The following is a 24,881-nucleotide window of genomic DNA, read 5'->3' as shown; positions in this document are numbered from 1 at the left end:
AGACTCCCCATATCTTAATAATATTACTACTGATATGGATGAAGCAGTAGCAATTTAAAGCTCCTTTTCAATGAGAGTTCATGTTTTGTACAATTTAGGAATACAGGACTTAGATGGACACAATGCATTACTGTGTGTATCTTCCTGCTGCTGCAAATACATCCAGCCTTTGTCATCAGCTGAATGAACATGGAAACTGGAATCTTGTGACCCCTTTTCTTTAACCTTGCTGAAAGGCTGGTCCAGAATTTCTTAGTGTAGGTTAAAAACCCTCTTCTGTCTTTCTGCCTGCCCAAACTTGTTTAATACTACTGTTTACATATTCAATCTGTTCCATCCTCTTGATTTCAAAGGATTGTCTTCCAGCCCTGGCATATACTCTCCTGTGGTTTATGGATTGCAATCAGATTAGCTCTCAGCTTTCCTTATACTAGGTTTTCTCTTTATGTAACAGCTACTCTATTTATCTTAAGATTGTAAGAAACCTTCTGCAACTATATTCCAGTTGAGGTAATTTTCACAATATTTTGATGCTGGGTTATTTTTTCCAGGGTCTGTGCCTGTCCAACCTGCTACTTCTTTTGCTTAAGACCCCTGGCCCACTCTTGAAGTTTCCAGGATCAGCCTGCTAACCACTATTTATGACCCACTAGTAGGGTAATTCATCTCTTTTAGTTCCCTATTAGTCACACTCACTTCAGGGCTGGATTCACTATCAGGATTCCTGTGGTGGTCCATTTTGCAGCAGTCTGCCATTAATCAGATAAAGAACCCACAGGGTCAGTGTGTACCCAGCATTTAAGACTAAATATGTGAAAACTTTTTTTACATACATTGAATTTTTTTTCCTATGTATCATGTCTTTACTGGAAAAGAGAGTTTGAGAGGAATTGTATGCTCAGGAAGAAATTCTCTAGAGAAGAAACTTGTTTGGAAAGCAAATGCAGTAGTCTTGACTGGTCTATGTATCATGTCTTTACACTGGAAAAGAGAATTAGAGAGGAATGATATGCTCAGGAAGCAATTCTCTAGAGAAGAAACTTGTTTGGAAAGCAAATGCAGTAGTCTTGACTGGGGTTTCTCAAGGATCAGTCTCAGGATCAATTGGTAATATTATCTAGTGGTCTTTGCATAAAACCAAGGAAACTAAAAGTGAAATATCTTAATGACATACAACTGGAAGCCAGCAACACAGAGAAGTGTCCGTGTAGATAAAGTAAGTGGCCAACAGAAGTGAAATGACAACTTACTGTTTTCAGTATGAGTTTTTAATTAAGAACTCATGCTTCAAACTGAGGTAAAATTTATTACATGGTTTGCAGGCTGATTATAACCTCCCATATGGACTGCTAGGAAGAACATAATTATCATCCTAAAATGTATCCAGAGAGGAATTTCTGATAGAGATAGAAAAATGTACTTTTAAAATGAGATTCCATTTGGGATGTCTGAGCCAAAACCATTCCAGATTTACTTAAAAAGCAGGAAACTTGATGACTACGGTAAATGGCAATTGATGGAATTGATGGCAATCTTTAGAATGTGGCTGACAAGGTAATAGACTTGCTAGCAGGATGTCTGTTGTCCATCAAGTGGTGCAATACAAAGAGATATAAACAAGACACTTGTGGTATTGTACGACGTGACTGTACAAACAGGAGTGTGTCTAAACACAGCAATTAGAGATATAGAGAGCATGCACTAAACAGATGGTGCTGATAATGATTTAAAGTTAGCATATGGATAATGTTAACTGCTAAGAAAGAATGGTAGACACATGGTAAAAGAGAATATATAATAGATTAATTTATTTTAAAAAAATTAATTTGCCAGGAGAGTTTTGGTTTTGTGTGTCAGTTCCTGCACTTCTAGGTTTTTCTGCTTCAGCCAGTATTCCCATGTTGAGTGTATTGAGGTTTTCCATTCTCATTAGCCATCTCACCTTTGTCCCATGTTCAAAATCTTTGAAAGTACATTTCTTTTTTCCCCTTATTATTAAGTTGAACTATCTTGACCAAACAGCAACTTCACTTCTCTTCTACTTATACTGGAAACCCCCCCCACAACACAAAACAAGCAAGCACTCACTCTTTTACCAAGTGTAAATCACAAAGGGAACATTATCAAGAGGCACCCTTTTACTTTTTGAGCATGCACAAGATGATCACTAAAATAATTTTTACCAGGGCTCACTGGTTTCCATTAACCTGGCACCAGGTCTGCAAGGTCCTTGCAGACTATGACCAAGAGTGCTTAACACAGGAATGAAATGCTGAACAAAACAAATTCTCAGGGTGAATTCTTTGTACACAAAATGAATGGTTTGGGGAGCAGAACCATTCAGTTTAGATTCAATTTATGAAACTGGATTTATTTTGCCCCTTTGCACAGGCTGAGCCTCATGTGAATATTTCGCTGCTTTTAAAATGAACAAAAAAATAGCCTGGTCTCTAAGGCAACTGCATACTACTAAAACACAGAAGTAATTGCTGTTTGAATTTGTGCTGAAGATTGCTATGATTTGGGAATAATAGCCTAATAGCAACAGAAAAAGAACTGGAATATGTTTTCCTGACTCAGCTCTCTGTAGCAGATTGCTCAATACTATTGACTAGTCAAAATGTAGCATTTAAGTGGCTTTAACTTCCAGATCATAGCTGCAAAAAATGCTATCTATGCTGATTCTAGGAATATGGGGGAGAAAGAGGCCTCAGAGACAACAAAAGATTCATTTTGTGATATAAACAGACAGATTTCAGTGAAATGGAGAATCATTTTGAGTTTTTAAATTAAAGCCAAGAAACACAATATCCTACATTTGCTGTGTTGCTATCCTAAATATAGATGCCTAACATCCATTTCCTCTTATGCTGAAACTATTGGGAAACCAAAGAGCTTAACCACAAAGTCACATTTCTACAGAACCAAAGCTTGCAAAGTTTCTGCTATGAAACATGAATATGGGAGAAGTTGACATTCAGCTCTTCAGAGGAGATTTTACACATATTGCTAGTTAAGCTCTCTCCTTAACTTCAATAATTTAATTGATTTTTTTCCTTATTAAACAGCTCAAGAAGGAACACAGATGTTCACATTTACTTGCTGAGAAAATTGGGCTGGAATCTTGTCCACTTTTTGAATGCTGTTTCATCTTGTAACCCATTTTTGCAAGCAGGCTTGCAGGCTGAAGTGGAGAAGGCAATGACTTCTCTGTGGATCACACTTGCTAGAGCAGGCCAGGACCCTCCTGCCTCTTGGTATTTAAACAAGGTGTTTATTCAGTAGCTGGAGCTGGGGATCAATTAGTTGTGTCAACTGGAGCCTCAGACTTTGCCTTACCAGTGGTGTACAAGTGCAGTGTATGCCAGTGCAGGACAAGGTGCCTTACAGTGTGAATGCCAAGGATATCAACAGCATTCTCCAGAAAAAAAAAAAATCCCTAACCACTTGTGTTTTCTTGTAGAGGGTGAGGAAGTGTGGCAAGGACTTGAAGAAAATGTTGCCCACGTCCCCTTCACTGGGGAGCGCTACTCTGAGGCTGAAATGATTAAGAGGTCACAGACATTCTATGAGCTTCTAAACAAGAGGCGATCTGTCAGGTTTCTCAGTGATGAGCCAGTCCCCAGGGAGGTTATTGATAATGTCATCAGAACAGCAGGTAGGTACTGAGTGGTTCAAGGTCTGGGGGGAAAAAAAGGGTCAGCATTGCTGTTCAACTGTGTAACTGTGAAAAAATGGTGTGGAAAAGCCAAGGGAACTGGAATTTTGCTTATGGTTTTCCTAGATTCACCGTTAGCTGAATGAATGAGCACCCATTGATTGATTGGAAATTACTCAGCTTGAACAACTGTTTGTCAGAGTCTGTTTTGGAGTACTCCAAATTTCTCTGTATTTGCAGTTCACCCAGCAGGGAAGAAGAGCATTTCAACAGCACGAAACAAATAACTTAATTTTCAACTTTTAAAAGATGTTATTTAAAATTAAATTTATGGGTGGTTTATTAAGACATCTTTCAAATAGAAATACTGAAGTGTTTTCTCGAAAATGTCAAGCCATATGTACTTCACATGCTCTAAAATTTAATGCATTATGATATTTATCATTTGTGGGTTTTGCATTTTGGGGTCCCCCCACAAACAAAGAGATTAAATTGTCTCAGCCATGCAAACTATTTCATACATATTGAACATATATTGACATAAATGATTGGTGCTTAATAAAGGGAAAGAATTTCAGTCTAGAACAAAAAACCTTTTGCAGTCCTTCCAAGAGTAGTGCCAGATCCCTGTTGCATATGATTGGAGTGTTATGCTGAGGACCCTGATAGAGGTTATTTGACTGAATGTCAGAAACTAATTATCTTTTTTGTTGTTGTTGTTGAGAATTTATGTGTTTCAAATCATTATTGTCATGGCCTAATCTCATCTCTGCCTTACTAACACTGAGTTCAGCCAGGAGTGGTTTTGACCCTCATGATTTCTCTTATTCTATGAGACAGCTGCTGCTACTATAGAAAATATTCCCAAGCTGCCTTAGAGAAAAGTTCAGCAGCCTTTAGCAGGGTTAATAATGTAAAGAATCTCCACATTTGAGGTGCGTTATTTTCCCTTTAAGAACTGTAAGCAGCTTTGTTACTGCACTGTAAAGAGTCTCCATCTCTCTCTAATTAACTAGGCATCATTAAAACACTGAGCATGTTTTGGCAAATACAGCAAAGCAAACAAGCCTGGCGTGCAGATGAAGTACTTAGTAACCCTGAAAGCTTTGGGCTGTGTAGAGAAGAAGAAAACAAAAGGAAGCATGAATGCCATCAGTTTTTACCCAAACCTGAGGAGAGGCAAGGTTCACAATATAAAAACACCTTCCTATATCAACAGAGTGCAAGCTGCTTATTCAATGTTTCTTGAACTAAAACCAGTCCTTAGTACTGTATACATTCAAGATCTTAAAATATTTTTAAATGTGTATGAGGGACCAGAGAGATCTAAACAGTCTTCTTAATCTATGTATCTGTGAACCTGTGCAGATATAAATTCTTCAGCTTCTGGCTTTTAACCTCTAGGCAGTTAAAATATTTCTCCAGTGGTGTTGCAAATACAACTTGGGTGAGCAAGTACAGATTTAATATATATATAATATATATTAAAAAATATATATATATAAAATATGTAACATATATATGTCCACACCTATGGATACCAGCTGTCTTTGGGACAACATACTCAAACCTGTATGTTCTATGGCAGATGTCTGTGCTGTACAGCTTCTTATTTATCTTTGTCAGTCAGTAACAGGTTCCTGCCTGTGGTCATTCAGCCTTGTTTTCCTGAAAGCCATTGTTTTCACCCTTCAGCTAAAACCACGTGTCAGAGTTGGCTGTGTATTCAGACAGAGCTCTGCTTTTGGTACAACACTTTGTAATAGCATTACTGCATTCATCTATAAGGTACCATATTACTGCCACCAAAAAAAGGAATTTTTTACAAATCCTTAACACTGGCTTCCTGTAAGATAGCAGTATGAAAGGACTCACCTCTGTTCTTCAATGGGATTTCACATTCTTTGAGAAAGAAATGAAAAGGATTGTCTGCCAGAACTTAGTCCTTTTCTTCCTGTCTCATCCATTTGCTTTCCCATTGCTCAGCTCGTCAGCCTAAAAGCTCACAAGGAAGAGCTGATACCTCTCACTGCCCACCCTCCTTCCTGGGTTTTTATTTTCCCCTGTTTTTGTATGAAGGTACTTCACCTAGTGGAGCACACACTGAGCCCTGGACCTTTGTGGTAGTGCAAGATCCGTATTTAAAACATAAGATTCGTGAAATTGTAGAAGAAGAAGAGGAAATCAACTATAAAAAAAGGATGGGAGACAGATGGGTTAATGACCTGAAAAGACTGAGGTATGAAAAGTCAATTACCTAAGGGGTGTGAGGATAGCTGTTGTTTCAGTGTAGGAAAGACTTCTATAATTTTCTAAATTTCTTCCTCCCTCTCACTTTTAATGTTTTTCTAAAATCTATGTTTGGAAACAAAAACTTCTAAATACATGCAGAACTGTGCCTTGGTGGCTGGTTCATAAAATTGCTTCCAGTAAAAGGGATTACATGCTCTCTATTTTGAAAGTTTTCCAAGCACTTGGCTCCATCATTATTTTTTTCTACGTAACTTCTCCAGCTGAAACTCTTGTCCCAGATTTTTTCTGTTGTTTGCCAAACAGCCAAGCTCCCAAAGTCACTGGAAGCTTTGCTACCAATTGAGGAAGCCCCAAGGCCTATCCCTATCCAAGTGCTGAATTATGCAATATTTAATTGTTCCAAATACCCTCCCAAGTCTGACTGACTTGCTTAACTTCACACAATGGGAAGATGTCTACTGAGTCCTGGCTTGTCAAATGGAGCATGTGCACAAAGCTTTGTAGGGTTGACTTGCCCTACTTGTTTGATTATGTTACTATTTTTCAGGTGCTTAGGTGCTATGCAAATGTATGTGCTATGCAAACAACTAAATGCCAGAGGTTCTTATGTTTTGAGCAACAACAGTATAAAGCACTAATTTCTTGTCTAAATCCTATATCATGATTGTCATTTAAGAAAATGGGAACCAAATGAATTGTAACAGGGATGAAATACCTGGGAACAGAACAACAATTTTTACCATTGGAATATATTTAGGTTTAGACTTAGACAAAAAAGTTTTGAACTTTTCTGACAGCAGTCTTCCCTGCAATGACAAAAAAGTTGGCACTGCTGGTAACAGGCAAATCTGCAAAATTCCAGGAATTAAATAATCACAAAGAAAAATACTCATGAGACAAGTTCATAGATAAAAGGTCAAGAACTCTCTCTTATTTGTATGCAATTCCACTCCTCAGAGTGAGCACATCAACTCCTCAGTCAAATCTGTTAAAATTGAGACCTCTATTCAAGCTATTTTCCTTTATGAAATGTTTCTATTTAAGCTGATAATACTTAATCCTCTGCAGTAAATGTTCTAAGGTTTAGTCTCCTGCTATAATTGTCATGTACCTTTAGTGTTCCTTTGCAGACAGTAAATTTAACTTACAGGGAAGTGAAAAGGTTGCAAAATAAATGTCTTAAACATTCTTTTGCAGAACAAATTGGATCAAAGAGTACTTGGACACTGCTCCATATCTGATCCTCATTTTCAAGCAGGTATATGGGAGGCTTCCAAATGGCAAAAAGAAGACCCACTACTACAATGAAATCAGTGTTTCCATTGCCTGCGGTATCCTGCTTGCTGCACTGCAGGTATGTTGACAGAACCAACATATTGTGAGTCCATATATTAATTTGGATTACCTTCCAAGACTGTTCTGCTCAAAAGAGGGTGGAACCCAGTTTAGAGTTAACGTTTTCAGTCTCCTGGATTATTCCAATTCCTAGAAATATGTCTTAGTTTTGAGTTTTAATGTTATTCTACACAGGTCTACATTTGAGAAGGTGATTCTTATCCTCAGTACTGGTTAACAGGAAGAAAAATATAATGTAGCTTCCAGAGTTGTCACTCTTTTCTCGGCACAGGCTTCAGCCCCTGTGGTTTCTGCCTTATGCTAACAGGGCTGACAGGCTCTTCAGACTACCCAAGCACGACTGTGTGGTGCCACACTGGCCCCTTCTTTTCAGTAATCCCTATAAAACAGCTTGAGGCCAAAACACTTTTAGTATACAATGCTGAAAAAAAAATCAGGGACATATTCCACAGAACATGCTGTACTATTTCAATGAGTCTTTCTGAGGCATTTCTGAAAGTGCACTGATCTCTAAAGCTCAGCATGTTCGACACCAGCCAGTTAGATTTTCTCAGCGGTTTCTCAGTGCTCAGTTCTGCTTCTTGTACCTGACGTACTCACACAAGTGTTAAATAGAGCAGCTATTCTGATAGTTAATCTGGCCTGTCAGCAAGATAACAGCAAGGTGCCTCCTCTCATGTTAGGCCAGTTTCCTACCAGGCACTGCCATTTCTCCTCCATTCTGTTTTGAATGACACTTTCTTTCATGCATTGCTGCTCCTCAGGCACCATTCAGCACCATCACTATTAGCTCTTCTCCTCTTGAGAAGATGGTAGAGATTACTTAACATGACAGGTGCATTTCCTGGGCACCTCTCCCTGGCTGACTTGTATCTCAAAGCCTCCCAAAATACTGGCATTGCATGGACAGAGAGACTGAAATCCACATGTTCAGCTCTCAGGAAGTGACTCAGCTGTGTGATCACACCTTGGATGATGTCAGCTCTTTGTTGTTTGCCCAGCTTTTTTAGGGTTTTTGTGAGATTTTGAATGAGAGGAAGAGTGATACATAGACTTATTTTGGGATTCTGATGTAATCCATAACAATGGCCACCGTGAGAGATGCCAACAGACTCCTGTGACAACTTCTGAGGCAGAGCCTGCGTCCCCTCTCCCTGTGAGGTACAGCTCTTGAGGAGGAGCTCAAGTGTTCACGAGGCTGTAAGGCACCTTCCTGCCAGCTGTATGGAGCCAAGAACTGAAATAGTTCTCTGTATGAGCCAGATCGTAGAACCACGGAATAGTTTGGTTTAGAATGGATGTTTCAAGATCATCTAGTCCAACCACCAGCATCATGGGATGACATTGCAATCATATGCCCTCAACTGCCTCTCATCTTCCCTGTGGCCATGGATTCCCCATCACACTGGCATGGCAGGCAGGCTGTGCTGCTGCTGTGGTGGGAAAATGCTCCACTTCTCTGTAAGCAGAGTAGACATCCCTTATGGTGCCACTGAGGCTGATAGTAAATCAGGTGTTCTAAAGGCTGCAGCAGGTCTAGGGAAGCAGCATTTCTGGACTAGTTGACAGAAGGGTGTGTGCAGGTGTGGTGGGAACAAATGCTACACATAAAGGGCACAGACCTCTGTCTCACTGTTTCTGTCTGTCCTGCTGCAGAACGCAGGTCTGTACACAGTGACCTCCACACCCCTGAACTGCGGCCCCCAGCTCCGGGCGCTGCTCCAGCGGCCGGCAAACGAGAAGCTCCTGCTGCTGCTCCCCGTCGGCTATCCCAAGAAAGATGCCACCGTGCCTGCGCTGACACGGAAGCCACTGGAAGACATCATGGTGGTCATGTGAGCCCAGTGCCAGGAGCAGGAGAGTGACCCTGCTGACAGCTGAAATTGTCACTGCTGTTTCTGTGTATCATCCCCCTATGTCGCTGTTGCTCTGGCTGTTTACACCTCTATTTCTTTTAATGCTATTAATCTACTAACAGCAGTGAGCAGTCAAGCACTGTGCCTTGGACAGCTGCTGTTACCTATCTGGCCAGGGCATTGTTCCAGGGAATATGTACAATGGCATTTAAATGATTTCATTGCTTGGTTTTTCTCATGCATTTTGGGGACGAATCTCTTCTTGAACTGGAATATATGTTTTCTTTATACTTCTGTGATTGCCATTACACACTTATTTTAAGAATTTTAATGAAGATTATATTAAAAGATACAAAGAGGTCAAACTGAGCTGTCCTATCTTGGCCAGTGTGTGCTGTTTAAATGCCCCTTCCCCTTTGCTGTGTTCAGCTGTGTGTAAAAAGATGGTATTTTTCTCCTGTATGGTAGGATTTCTCTACTTAATTGATCTCAAAAACTTTCTCTGTACTAGGCTTTCTTAAATTACTGCAGCTATGAGTGTCTCAGGTCGGGGGAAATTTAGTAGAAACAAGGCATGCAAATAATTTGCTTGTTACCATTTATGTGTACATATCCCGGACACAGTTAGATCATGTGGTAGCTATCATTCATGCCCCGGTACTTTGCTGCTGCCTCTGGAAGAAGCGCAGAGGGAACAACTATTCTGGTTATCCTGTTCATACCTACAACTATACCAGTTTAACACCTTAAAACCGGGACTCCTTTAGAGACCCTGGCACGTGCGAGGTGCCTCCACGCCAGCCGCAGTCAGGGATTTGGGAGCGGCGCGCTGGAAGGGCGGGCGCTCCCATGCCCGGGCGGGCAGAGCCCCCTCGTGGGGCCGCGCGTCAGAGGGGAAACACGGAGAGAGACGTTTCCTTCCTGGAAAACACTTCCCCGCCCTGATCTCCGCTGCAGCCAGCGTCGGGCACATTCGGCCAAATTGGCTTCAGCCGTCCTCGAGGGATGAGAGGCTGGAGAGCAGCACTGCAGAAAGGGACCTGGGGGTCCTGGTCATGGCAAGGTGAACAGGAGTCAGCAGTGTCCTGGCAGCCAGGAGAGCCAAGCCTGTCCTGGGGGCATCAGGCACAGCATGGCCACCAGGCAAGGGAGGGGATTTTCCTGCTCTGCTCAGAGCTGGGGTGTCCTCACCTCGAGTGCTGGAGGCAGTTTTGGGTATCACAGGATAAGACATAAAGTGGTTAGAGAGCGTCCAAAGGAGGAGCAACGAAGATGGTGAAGGAAGGACCTGAGGGAATGGCCTAAAGTTGTGTCAGAGAGGTTTAGGTTGGTATTAGAAAGGGGTTCTTCACCCAGAGGGTGGCTGGGCACTGGAACAGGCTCCCAGGGAAGTCATTGCAGCACCAAGCCTGAGAGTTCAAGAAGCATTTGGATGATGCTCTTGGACACTTGGTGTGACTCTTGGGGGATGGTGCTGTGCAGGGCCAGAAGCTGGACTCAATGATGCTTGGGGGTCCCTCTAACTCAGGATATTCTGTGTTCTGGTTAACTCACTCCTTATCTGAAGTCTAACCTGGTCTAGTGGAAGGCTCAGCAGGGAGACTGAAAGTACAGGATCTTTGAGGTTCCTTCCAATTCAAACCATTCTATGATTCTACAAGTCAAATCCCATTTACCATTGCTCATCAGCTGAGCAAGTGGAAGGAATAAAGTTTTGCAGAGGTACAGATTTTGGCTGGATCAATGCCTCTGTCACCAAGTGGGAAAAACTGTTTTCTTTTTTGACAGACCATTTTGCTGGTATTTAGCAGACATGGCAATGTCTTCATCTGGTGTACTAGCCTGTTTCATGTTCTCAGTGGTACAGCTGTGGCAGGAAGTTTCTTGTGCGGGCTTAGTCTGAAATCAGCTCTTGTAACTACACTCAAACAAAATCTAAAAAGGAAAAAACAACAACAAACAAACAAAACACCCCCCTCCCCCAAAAAAAAACCAAAACCAACCACCAAAACATGGAAGAAGGAAGTTCTGGGTCCTGGATCTACATATCTACACACTGTCAAGGTCTAAGTCTAAAAACCAGTAAGGGGAAGATATGGATGAGCTGAACCAAGCCAAGAAGCCAAGGCTGATCACCTGCAGGTGGTCAGGAATACATATTAAAGTCACTGTTTCTTGTTTTCCTTCTGTGTAGATGTTGCTCTGTGCCATCGTGTCCCTTCACAAGCAGTTTCTACCTGCTGGTACTACTATGTTTTAATTCAGAGTTCACATCAACAGAGGGAGGACTGATTCCCTGTCATGTTGCAATCTTTCCTACAGAAATAAACTCTCATCTACAGAAATAAATTACTTCTGACCGGTCTCAGTCTGCAAAATAGATGACAGTCAGAGAAACTTTACTAAATGAATTCAATTTCAAACAGCAGGAGCTTGCATATATAAGGCTATTTCTAGTGTGATTTCATAACTAAAAACAAAGAAGTAAAGCAGCTTAAAAATACATTAGAAGTTGTCACAATAACAAGCATTGGTGTATACCAATATACCTCTTCACACCAAAGAAGCTTAATGGTTGTTTTTTTTCTCTATGAGTTCATTCTGGACACTAAGACACACATAGCAGTTTAAAACCTCAAGCCCTCACACCTACTAGATGGGAAAGATTCTATCCAAAAAGCATTTCTGGAATCATGAAATGTAAGTAAAATAAGCTTCTTTTTTCTTCCCTTTTTTTTTTTTCATTTTCCCTCCCTTAAAAATGCTTCTCTAAATGGAAATACTTCAGTAGTATTACTACTGCTGATGATACTGTAGAGTCCTTTGTAAATCATGTTAGTACTCCTGTTGTGACAAGTCTACTTGGAATTGCCACTGTCTTTATTTAAAACACAAATAATAATAAATTTTGCCTTTCCATGCAATACACTGTTGAATAAAGCAAAGGTTAGTATTTAAATGGTGTTACATTTAACTGGGGATAGCTGGTTGGCATTTGCTCAATTTCAAGGTAAAAAATGTTTTTTCTGCTATCTAAATGGACTTTCCCATGTTTTCACTAGTGTCCATGGCCTGGTACCACCCATCTCCTTCCCTGTATCTTTCCATCAGGTAACTGCAGACAGCAACTGGCTCTCTCCATTTCTGGGAACTTTCTTCCTTGAACTGCATGGACAAATCTGTGTGCATTCAAGGGCTCTCACTGTCTGAAATTTGCCTGAAATCGGGTGCAACACGGTGAGTTGCATTTTGCTCTTGAAATCACGTGCAAGGCGGTGGGTTGCATGACAATCCAGATGATAATTAAAGGAATAAATATCACATTTGTTGGAACCACGGCCAACTGCCCATCTCCTCTCACTGCAAGGCTGACTGAACTGGTGTTGGTTTCAGTCTGCCCTTGAACAGGCAGCTGGAAGATATTGCAGCTGGGGTTCATCAGCAGTCCAGCCATGCCATGAGGCAGGGAAGCATTGCTCCTGGAGCAGCGCCACCTTACCCACTCCACTGTCTTCCTTTCAAAACAGGTGAGCCCGAACCCAAATGATGCTACTAGGAATTTTTTGAACTGAGGACTCTGTTCCACTGGTCTATGTGCCTATCTCTTCCATAGCTATGTGATCAAGTTCAAGATTCCCCTAAATTAGCTGGGCTGTAGTAACCATCTGAGTGCTCTCTGCTTGATGGAAATAGCAGGTTGTCAGTACAAGTAGTTCAAAACAAGGTGCTGTTATCTTGAATTTGACAGAAATAATTGTTCCCAGGCACAGTTACTGGGTCTGAATTGGTCCACAGGGATGTAACAGGGTATAATTTATTAGCTGTGTGTTTGAGCATTTCTTACCATACAAATTCACACTAGTACAATAAAACAACTTCTGGGTGTGAGGAAGTATCAGCTTGGTGCTGTGAACCCCAGATGAACAAAAGCACACAAGCCCCTACCTCGGGTTGTGGTTTTGCTCTGATTAAGCTGCAGCACTTCAAAGACACTTAAGCAAGTAGATGTGTAGTCAGCACCTGATTGATTTCTTTAATTGCTATACAGATGTAATGGGCCCATGAAAAACCAGTCTTGAGAAATAGTCCAGCTTGCACTCCAAGGCAGGATCAGCTGTACTTGAATGCCAGGTACTGACAAAACATGAATCCACAGCACTAATAAACTGCTCCCAGCAAAAGACTTGAAAGAAATAAAAATGCAAATGCTAATTCTGCCAGCACATGCAAGTCCTAAGAAGTTTTTGTTTCTGGAAGGGCTCAGCCTTGGCATGATGTTGTGTCACTGATGAGACCTCCATGGAGATCATTAGGAAGAGGTTGGGCTATTGTAGTTTTTGAAGATTTCCACCCACCTGAGCTTAGTCAAAGCAGAACAGCCATTGTACTCATGACTTAGAACTCTCAAGGAATTTAATTTTTTTTTTGGCTAACATTACCTATATCAAGCATCTACGAGAGCCAAGCCTTTGCGTATATAGACAGAACTCTCCTGTGCTTGTGGAGCGTAAATAATGAAAACACTTAATTACATGAGAGCTGGGCAACAGTTCCATTCAAATTTAAGATGGAAGAGTCATTGAAACTTGAATCAGTGCAGCAGCAAATATCAGTTAAATATCCTGTTCCAGGTTGTGTATGAGTATTAACTTAGCTACAAGATGGGAACTGAGTTTAACTATTTCTGATAGAAACAACGAAAGCATTCCAAGAACCAGGTAACACAGTGTAAGACATGGGAAAACAGTGCTGATCAGCAAGATGGATAACAAGCATGGCCTCAAGGCATCAGTTGCCAAGTTTTTTGAGACACACATTTGAGAGATGAGGTGTTTGAAGGATTTTTAAGAGATCTCTCGGGATTTTTTATGAGGAGCTGCCCTGTGCCTGAGGGTAAGTTCTTGTCTATTACTTGAGAGTAGGATCTTGTAGCTGAGACCACAAGTGACTCAGCTTGAAAAGGCAAGACCAGAGTCCACTAGTTTTGCCCTACAATGTGACAGCATTGGTGAAGTTATCCTGAGGAGCACGTCCTGCAAATACCAGGTTCAAAGTGTGAATATTGGGAGTCAGATAGACAAAAGCACAGCTGTGGAGACCCACAACAGGCACAGATATGCTTCAAAGAGAAGAACTGCTTTAACAGGCTGCCTTTCATTTTTCAGTTGTGTGTGCAGTAGGGACATGGGTCTGTAGATTATGCACTGGATTTTAATGAAGCTTTTGTGACATTGTTTTTGTAGTGCAAATGGTCCAAATGTCAGAAGGCTTTTAACATCTTCAAACTATTTCTTTAGCTCACTCATAGGGTAATAATTATTCATTCAGCTTGCAGAAGGCTGTCACAGCCAATTCTCTGTGGGACTAATGCCAAGGTACCACTCTTGGGTAAAGAGAAAAATGTTCTCTAGTAGTTTGCTGTGAAAGATCTCTCTGTGCAAGTAACATTACCAAGTGGAAGGGTTAACAACAACCTGCTGGCTTTGCCTTCCTGGGGCAAATAAATATGAGATATAAGTCAACCCTTTTTAAGTCTGAAGATCTCAGTTTGATTTCTGTTCTAGTGTACCAGTAAACTTGTTCTTTGTGGTTTATGAATGAAGAAAAAAGAAACAGAGCAAGACAAGCCACAACTACTAGGCAATGCTAAGTGTCCACACAAAGGAGTCAAAGAGCTGAGGAGAAAAAGAGCTTTGCTACACTGGCCATTCAGTTTGTTCCTGCTTGTGAGCTGGTATGCATTAAATTTAGATCTGACTAAATTTCAGGAGACTAAGTGACCCTTGAAAAATCTGTGTCACTCTTGGAATTATGTGTGAAAAGCTACTAATGAGCAATGACTTAGTTGCTGTCAAGAAGGATGGCATTCCTCTTTAGTACAGCACCTTCTATTTCTCAGGGTACTTTTTAGACTTAATACAATACAGCCGCTCATTCTTCAGTATTGGTCTCTATTCCCTTTTTGCTGGAAAATGGAGATGAGGCACATGCTAGAAGAAGAATAATTTTAAATTCAGTGAAATATAAATATTGGTCAAAGCAAAAAGGTGGCATACTCAATAAACAAAGTGATGGACATTAGATTTATAAATTTAAATGTTAAATGATCACATATTTTACAGTTTTGCAAAATGATGTGAAGTAAGAGCATCCTCAACTTTTAACTGGGGTGAATTATCAATTAACTTTAGTAGTAGCTGGTCCTGAAAAGGGAAGAAAAACTTAAAAATGAATACTTGAAATATTTATAAATAAATTAACTATTTGGAAATCAAAAGCCACTGAAAATACGGACTCATTTTGATTAACTTTCAAGAAGCATGAAAATAATTGTGATTATTTTCTTTCACTACTTTGGAGACCAAAGCAGCATATGCAAGTATAATCACTTGAAAGAGATTTAGGATCTGTTTAATGCTGAACTGTATTTCAGATTGCCCTTGAAATGAGAAAATGTATTTCCAAACTGTCTACTAGCCAGGATGTCAAGGCAACAACTGATCATCTCTGTGTAGGATTCCAGATTGTGTTTCAGTAAGGATATGTTATGCACTGAACAGGGCATGGTGGCTCATTTCAGTGGCTCAGTGAGATCTGAGAGATAAACATGATGCACAAACCTTAAATACAACGTGCCTCAAATGTCTCTCTTTGCTACAATGGCATCATAAATCAGAGGTGGTCGATGGATGGTACCTGGCAGGGAGATTTCTTGTTGTGACCACAACTGTGGTTGTGCAAGTACATGTGAATGTCTGTGTATAAGAGGTGTATGTATAAATATAAAACATTGATAAGGACTGTGGCACAGCAGAACTGTTCTTGCCTCACATCATACAGATTGGTGCTTCCTGACTGGCTGCAGTTTTGCCACTCTCTCAAGAATAAATCTTAGAAAAAAGCACTAAGGTCAGAAGGACTTTTTAAAAGTCTCTTCATTCTTAGCAGAAGATAGGAATGTTTTATGGAGGGTAACCTCTAACTATTGCTTCTCCCTGATACCTGGTATCAGGTATACCTCACAATTTGAGTGGATTCATGATGAATGAACAGCAGCAAAATAATATCTGCTTCTTGTTTATCTATTTTCTTATGGTTTTGACCTCAATTTCTTTTCTGTCCTTCATTTCACATGTGACCTCAGTATATTTTTGCTATAGGTACTTTTTGGGCTTTAAGCATGGTGTTCCTATTCTTTAGTAGAACAAGTATGAGTAATATGTAAAGTGTGTTGAGCTGGCAGAAGGGTCAGGAAAATAGCAAGCACAGGTCAATAGCAAGATATCCATCTTTCTGCACTTATTTTTACTGTGATTTTTTTATCTGTGTGGGTATAGTACCTGAACTCCATCCCGTGTGTAGCAAAAAGTGGTTCTGACTCCAAAGTTTGTCTTCCTTTTAGCTGGATTCTTTGTACTATCTGTTTATAATTAGATGACAAAACACAAGTATAAATGAGGTAATAAACAAAGGTTAGAGCAAACTCCTGTCAACTGCTGTCTGTTTTAACTGCCAGGAGAAATCTGGCAGGCACCTCCTTTCCTGCAAATCAAAGTGAATAAACACTCTCTGTGAATATTACCTTCCCATCTAATTTAGTAAATTGTTGATGAACAAATTACAAAGTTCAAGTATGTAATTATTTGCGATTAGTAGAGAATTTCTTTAGCTCATAATTGATATTCTGTGGATCATTTGATTTAGCAGCTGAAAACAGTTTGTAATTGATGTTGTAATTAGCCAGCACAGTGCTCACTCCATATGAGACTGCAATGTTATAAATTTGGGTGGACCCAGAATACAGAGCAATGCAGCCTGACTGCTAACTAATTCACACTTTTTTGTAGGAGACTACACTTTCTCCTGCAGAAACTGAATACAGAAGATTGCAACCAGGTCTGAATCAAAAATTGCCTCAGAATTCACTTGCCTTTAACTCTGTGCTGATATCAGCTGTCTTTGTGTTCCCACTTTGTGGTTTTTGCATTTCAATGGTGGTTCAGAGCAGATAAAGGTGACTGATTTCTGAAAATCTGCATGGAGAGTAGCTATGGATGGTGATGGAACCTCTGCATAAATGTCTCCTGTCTGTGGGGTGTTCCCTCAGAGCGTGAGACACCCTCTTGACTGAAGACTGTATTTTCACCTGCACGATCATGCAGCAAACCTGTATTGTGGGAGGAATGGGTTTCCTCCCTGTCCCTTAGATCCAGGAGAGCAGAGTCCTTCTGTGAGCAGCTAAATGGGGAAATATTATTTTCTGCATGGATTATGCAGAGTCAACTGATGTAATAGGAGACACTGTTGCCTGCAGGCCAGTATCTCTGTCCAGAATTAAAATGCCTTTTGTAAGAAAAAAGTAAATGATGTCTTAATCTTTCTCTCTTTTTTTCCCCGTTTGTTTATGAACTGCATAACTAACGTGGCACCCCTGCTCTCCTCTCTAAGGGCTGGATGCATAATTCTATTGTTTAGCTTCTCAGAGAAAGTCTATTCATATGGAAGGAGTATCTCCCTAACCTTTTGTAGATACAATCTCTTTTTTTTTATCCCTAGCTGCTCCTAATTGGCAAGAAAACACATGAAGTGCTCCATTACTTTTGCTACCACTGCTTTGTACCACTAGATGGCACGAAAATACCGTTTAGGAAGAGAGGGAGGACCTTTGCCCGGAAATAAATTGACTCCTTAAATCCTCTTACTCTGTGATTGTTACACAAATCACAGATCTAGGAATATGCATCTGAGAGATAAAATCTAGAGTTTTATCTGTGATCAAAAAAGGACCGCACACAAAGACTCAATTTGTCGGGCACTGCAATAGCTTAAGAATTGACTGTAATGCAAAGGGTGAAACTCACTTCATCCAAGCTCTGACAGGCTTGTATAGGTGGGACTTTCCTTTGCTGTAGAAGGGACCCAGTTTTATCTAGTCACCTAACCACATATTGCCATATGCTTTACAGTGATACAGATGCAAAGCTTCCCACTAGTCATACAGCAGACTGTCAAGTTCACAGGTGTCTTCAAATAAGCATATGGTCACTAATTTTCAGCCATTTCCTCTCATTGATTTAATTCCCCATGTGTTTCCCTTCCTCCCCTGTTGGTCTTTGTACTCTTCTCCAGACCTCTGCAATCCTGGCTGGCCAGCAGCTAAGGCATGACACGCAGACACTCGTCTCTCCAGAAGCAGATCCAACTCCGGTCTGCTCAAAGGCTCATGAGAAACACAAGGCATGGCTCTCCTCTGAGCAAAAAGTGTAGACTTTTTTAGTTTTTGCTGTTTGACTGAGAGAAAAAGGAGATAGTTCCTTCTTTCTTTCCCTTGAGATATGGTTAAGTCATGAGGGAATTATGTAACACAAGAATGTATGATGACCTTAGAAGCCTAATGGGAGCTTAGAAGGGCAAAAAGGTCTGGGAGTGGAACACAGGTTTGAAGGTATGTCTGTTATGTTACAACAAAAATTATGTACTAGGGGAAGGTAGGCTTGGACTTGCCTGCAGGTGTGGAGGAGTTACTTTGGTGCCCAAGGAGTGAATCAGTCAGATGCCAGCATCAAGTGAAGGAACATTCTCCTCATGGAAGATTCAGTCAGGTGATTAAGACACAAGGCTGGAACTCCATGTGACACTGGATAAATCACTTTCCATATTTTTTCTGTCAGTGCATGAATGGTGGGATTTGTGCTGATAATCTACAAAGGAAATGAAGGGGGAAAATTACTAGAGCAGCCCATGATAATCTTGGTCTGATAATCTCAAACTTGCTGCGCACATCAGTTTTCCAGATTTCATATTCAGCTTATCTGTGTTTAAACCTTATCTGTACTTGATCATTAATCACAAATGTATTCTTCCTGTAATAGTTGTGGTTGCTAAAAGGGTACCAGAAAAGTAGAAGACCAAGAAAGGATAGATAAACACTGCAGAAATATTTTAACACTGGACAGGCTGCCGCAATGAGCTTTGTGTACTTGAGGAAGAAAAGATTTTATGCTTGAACTTAAAATTTGTCTCAGATGCTGCTTTTTCAGCATTTCAGTTACTTCTGAGGAGGATTCCAAGTGTCTACTTGAAAATAGAAAGTATTCCCAGGCAGGGGTTTCCATCTGTATTCTGTGCTGCTGTACTCACAAAGAAGAAGACAATTTCTTACAAAGGCAAGGCAGTAGATGAAATACATAGTGTTGGATTTTTTAAAGGTAGATTCATACAAGTTTAATGAAACCCTCCTTACTATGTTGTTTGTATAATGGTTAAATAGATAGGAGTGAAATTTCTCCAATTAATGTGATTATTTTGTGCTTCCTTGCTGTGTAACCTAATGTACACTGCTTTGCACTTTTTCACTAAAGGCAATACAAAGCATTTGATGAAGAAACTGACTTTGACAAAATACCTTTACTTTTTGCCTTGAAAGGGTTGCTAAAGGGAAAAATCAAAGCAGAGGGATCTCTGAGAACTAAACAATGAGAGTGTCTTATGAATTCATGGCATATGTGAGAGAGAGTGGTCACTATTTTGCAGAACTGCATTACTTGACAGATACAATTCCACAGCAATTTCACCAACTATTCTTTGGTGTTTTCATGAATTACAGCAATAGGAAATTATTAGCTGTACATGGCCTTGGCAGACTCCCTGTGTACATCCCCTTACTGGCTGCACCTGGAGCTGAGGAGCAAGCCTGCCTTGGGTAGTGTGGTTATGCCTGATGTGGTTAAAATGAAGGAGCAGGAATCAGAGCGATGCTGAGGGCTGCAGGGCTGACCACCACCTCACCCAGATTAATGCATGGCTCTTGCTGAGCTTGCATGTGCTGGGTATTGGGCATCTATCAAAGCCTGTGGTGGTGTAAGGCAGAAGTAACAAGTTCTCCCACGTGAAGGAAGAGAAGTGTGTGGCTGAAGGAGGAAATAAAGCACTGATCCCACAGTCTTTAAAGATAAACTCCTATGCAAGTCTGAAGGTTTGATTATTTTTAGTGGGGGTGAGCCTAAGGGGAGGGCTTGTCAAAGAGGCTAACCATTGTAAGGAGCAGAGCAGGATTCTCCTGCAGCACTTTCCTTTCCATCACACCTGCATCCTGATGTGAAATAAAAAGCGCGTGCATGGTGCCGGGGGAATGTTGATGAGGGAAAAGCTGCACTTGGGAGAGCTGAAGTGGTAGCAGTTAGTGATAGAATTGTTATTTGCTGTCACTGCTTTTACCCTATTAACTTCTCTTATGCTGATTTCTTTCTGTTAATCCCCTGGATAGCCTCTGAGAGTTGTTTATCATCCTGGGGCAAAATGGTTCCAGCCTGCTCTTACCACTCTTTTCCTGCACACAGTGTTGCTGATGTGCCTAAGTACCCAGAAGAGCCTGAGGACAGAGTGGGAGGATATTTTCTCATTTTTCTAATCTCTCTGGGCCCATGACTTGCTCAGCATTGTTCTAGTTCCCCCTGCTTCTCCCAGACACCCAAGCTGTGAGGAGCAGTGCTGTCATGTTGCAGCAAAGAAGGTGCTGCACAGCTGCTGGGCATTCATCCGTGCTGGGCCAGGTCACAGTGGGATGGCATGGGTGCACTGGGAAGGGTGGGGTGTTATTCAATGCTGCCCTTTGCCAGCTAGGTTTTACTAATTTCCTAGTTCTGCTGCATGGCTTATCTCCCAGACAGAAGGAAAAACAGGCTGGGAGAGTGTGTTTGCCCCAGAGAGAGAAGGTATTTGGGAGGACAGTTGGAGGTTCAGCCAGGTGTTATGACAACAGAAGCTGGCTTTTTTTTTTTTAATCTGGACCAAGAGTGTGAATATGTGACATGCATTCCGAGACTGGGAATTAGGGTATAACCCCATCTGAGTCTGTCTTCTCTTCTACCTTCCTATTCAATTGTTTAGGTCAACTTTCTAAAGAAGAACAACTTTAGGTGGCAGTCCATCACAGAAGACTTCTGTGAGTCTTTAGTCCTGATACCATTCTCTAGTATTGTATGGCCCTACGGATCCTCTGCCTGAGGGTGTTGGAGTCTAGAAGAAGAGGCTTGTACATAAACAGCACCATGTATTTCCTAATAACTAAACTTTGGGGGAGAGGAATCAAAGAAATATACAAGCAGATAATCCATGTGCAGACCTGTTCACTTTAGAAGCCTATCAACCAAAAACTGGAATCTACTGGGACTCCCAGCTTTGAGTGGAAAGAGGGTGGGACTGAAGGCTGTCTAATCTCTTAATAGTCTTTCTGAATACTTCAGGAAATGTGCCTCTAAACCTAGTCAGATGATCCCTCCACTACAGTTCTAACTTCTTTTTACGTAGCAGGTTAATCTGACTTTGGGAAGCTCTTGTACCATAAGAAAACATTTTAAGCCTTGTCCTTGAGTATTCCCTCACCATACTTTATAACGTGAAAGGAGGGATGAGACCCCCTCCATAACCACTGAAGGGCCCAGTGATCCTAAGTGTGACAACCCTCTCCAGAAATGTTAGGTAAATGGCTGAGTTGTATGAAACTGAACTATATTTTTCCCTGCATAATGTAGGCAGCTTGTTTCTCAATTTAGAGAATCTCCCTGTTTTTATACAGTAAACTGCCTTCCAGTAATCAAACAAACATTTAAAAGATTAGATATACAATTTCAGGCATCTTCAAATCCGTCACAGATGTCCTTGGGGTTTTGTATGCTCAAGGGAAAGCTTTGGCTTTTAAAGATGGAAGAAACAGGAAGAAGATGAGAGATGAAAGGGGAGAGGCTAGTTGCTTTCAGAAATATGGGAATTATCAGTCTGAGCCAGACTTAGACCATGTAGTCTGGCTTGGATACATCAAGTGCAGAAGGGGACTCTAATTATCACTCAGCACACACTGGTGGAGTACATGTCTTCAGCCATGTAGGCTCCCGGTGTCTGCACAGCTGAACCGTCTCCCTCTGGAGCTGGGATCCCTGCAAGCAGAACTAGAACTTAATTACTCTGGCTCTTCCTCCTGGGAAGGGATCCACACACTGACGTCTGATAGCAGTCTGAGCTAAGGGAGGAGCAGGGAAAGAGGAGCTGTTGCCTTACTGTGGAACAGCTGCATTTTGGGCTCAGTGCCAAAAGTGGGGGAGGAAAACTTCTGGAGGCCTGAAGAGATAGAGAAAGGCAAATCCCGCCAGGTCGTAGGCTTCAAGAGATCAACGCCGTGTGTGGGCAGGAGCTGGGACGCTGTGTGGGAAAGATTTGCAGTTTCAGTAGGAGTTCCCTCCCAGGTCTTCATGCAAACCAAGTCCCTAAATCCCAGGCTTTATCACAGATCTAGGCTAGTACTCTGGGATGGGCTGCTGAGCTACAGCCTCCACCCACTGGCACAAGATAGTGGTAACCCCTGGTTTAAAGATGCACTGCTTTGGCACAGAGGGTCTCAGAGCTGAAACCAGCAGTGTGGCCACCTGAACCCCTCCTTGGCAGCATGAAGCAGCACATTATGGGAAGCTCATGCTCAGGGCACAGAACTTGGCAAGTCTGTGTAACATAGCCGCCACAGCTCTCAACCTTGCGTGCTTTATGCTCTGTTGGGTGCAAGACAAGGGCATTCCAGCAGGGCAGGCAAATAGCTGCCTGCTTGCTATGAAATGAGAGTACAAAGACAAGGTATTGTTTTTATTTTAGGGTGTTTGTGATCAGAAAAGCACTTCGCAACACTGCACACATGCCTGGGCTTCCAATGACTTCATTTGGAAATGTCCAGCCACACCTGGAGGGAGCTGTAAAGTGCAAGTTGGGATGACAGCATCTTTTGTAAACAATGGGATTTCCTGGGATTATATTTATATTTGGCCCTCTTGGAGAGGGGTAGACATATTAGGTTTCTGACAAAGTGATGAGAAGACTTTCTGTGTTATGTAATTTATAAGGCCACTGGTTACCATTGAGCCAAAAGCCTGCTTCAGGTAGAATGGTTATCCACATGGTGCTGTTGAATAAATTCAAATCCCATGGGATACAATTACATTTAAAACTTTAGTCCCTTTAAACCATGTCTCTGTCATTTTTATTTTTGATAAGCATAAGAACACCCTGTAATGAAACCAGGTAATGGTGTGTTACTTGCAGGAATGTGTCATAGGATTATGTTGTGACCAGTCTAAGTGCTCTTTCAATGCCTCACAGCTTTTTGGTATACTCTCCATAAAACTTTTTTTTCATTTTTTTGTGTATTTAAAATTTATCCTGACTGTCTGACCAGGACAGTATAAATACATCTTAATAAACCCTACAATGAATACGAGGCTGCTCTGGCAAACCAGTTTAATTTTCATGAATCGCATTGATAGAGGAATATATTTTTTTAAAAATCGAAGTCCTCTTTGAGGGTAAACACTTCCTTTGGAATTAAAGCAATATTTTGTGACTATAATGCTTAACTCTAGTTCAGTAGCAGTGACCAGGTAAGCCATGCTGTTGTAGCCCTGTTTGGTGGTATATATAAGCTTTCTAATGTACACTTTAAATGTGATATCAGCAAATAACGTGTGTAGCTTCAAGACAAGCTTTGACAAGCAATCAGTCTGGCAGCATTTGACTGGACTTTCAGCAAAGTAGAAACAGGAAAGTACATTCTTCTTCAAATTTGCCCTGTGTGTTGGTGGAAATAGTCCTTGTGGTGTTTGTCCAGTTGTGTTACTGAATCCAATCACTGCAGCAACTTAGAGGCATTTTCATTAGCTGGGACCATTAGATGTCATTTCTGAAATTCTGAGTGGTAGTTTTAAGAAAAATGCTTTTTAAAGAATCTGTCTCACTTGCCCCAGTGATTGTGGCTTCAGTGCATTGTGGCATGGCTGCTATCAGCATCAGGCCATGCTGACGGGGATCAGGAGCTAGGAGATAACCAGGATCTGTCACATTGCCCATAATATTATTGGAAATTTGTCCTCCATAGCAACTGCACTGTCCCATTCTAAGAAAGGCTGTCAGGTTTTGATCTTTTGAGGTTTTGTTGCTTCTGAAGTGTGCCATGGATGCAGTTCAAATGGTTCTTTGTTTTAAGCAGCCTTTCGATCTCAGCAAACATCAGAGAATTTTGGGGTGCCAGACATCACCTTTGCTATCTGAGCTGTATCTTTTCTGGCATGCAGTGGTAGAGATAAAATTTTCTTTTCCAATATAGTGAAAGGAAGAACATTTTGGTTAAGGTTGGTATAGTCAGGAGATAACATTTACTTGAAAATGAAGGTGTATTGTTCTAGCACAATATAGTGTAGTTTAAATAATTCACAGTACAATTTCTTCTGTGGTTCCAGTCTGTAAATTTAACCAGCAATGGATATTTTAGCTGGTACATTCAGTTTCAAAGCATTGAGTACTACACATAATGCAAGCAAGAATTCTCTTTTTCTTGCTTTGTGTAATTTTAATAAGTAGTGGTACTACACCGCTTTCTTCACCATCTGAATAATATCTCTGACTTCCTTTTCCATCATTACTCTGGAAAAATACTGTAATATCACTCTGGAAAAATATTTTAATATTGTCATGTTCAATATACCTGTATCAGTTTACCTGGTTTCACAGTGCCAGGCAGATGAATGAGTTAGAGTTTTGTCTTCTGAGACAGAAGCTGCTTGAGGGAACTTGAAGTTCACTGCTTTGCTCTGTACCTAGATGTTCACTGAAAGGTAGTTTTCTTCCCTGAAAGCATCTTCTTTAGCTTTGTCAGTTAATTAAAATTTAATCTTTGTCAGTTTTGCCTTAAGGGGTTATACCCTTCTTCACTGTAGGTTTAA

General features: G+C 41.0%; 1 protein-coding gene across 2 annotated transcripts in view; it reads left to right on the top strand.

The window, feature by feature from the left end:
- IYD (iodotyrosine deiodinase) overlaps positions 1 to 9,488 on the top strand; it is a 45,663-nt gene extending 36,175 nt beyond the window's left edge. For both annotated transcript variants that reach the window (XM_039707404.1, XM_039707403.1), the window contains 4 exons: positions 3,464 to 3,658; positions 5,738 to 5,897; positions 7,109 to 7,265; positions 8,924 to 9,488. In XM_039707404.1, the coding sequence (XP_039563338.1) occupies positions 3,464 to 3,658; positions 5,738 to 5,897; positions 7,109 to 7,265; positions 8,924 to 9,106 (695 nt within the window). In that variant the 3' untranslated portion in view covers positions 9,107 to 9,488. The remainder of the gene's footprint in view (positions 1 to 3,463; positions 3,659 to 5,737; positions 5,898 to 7,108; positions 7,266 to 8,923) is intronic.
- Positions 9,489 to 24,881: the final 15,393 nt, after the last annotated feature.

The sequence above is a fragment of the Passer montanus genome, unplaced genomic scaffold (genome assembly GCF_014805655.1).
Source record: "Passer montanus isolate IOZ18808 unplaced genomic scaffold, ASM1480565v1 scaffold2, whole genome shotgun sequence".
Classification (NCBI taxonomy): Eukaryota; Metazoa; Chordata; class Aves; order Passeriformes; family Passeridae; genus Passer; species Passer montanus.
This window is presented reverse-complemented; position numbering and strand designations above follow the sequence as displayed.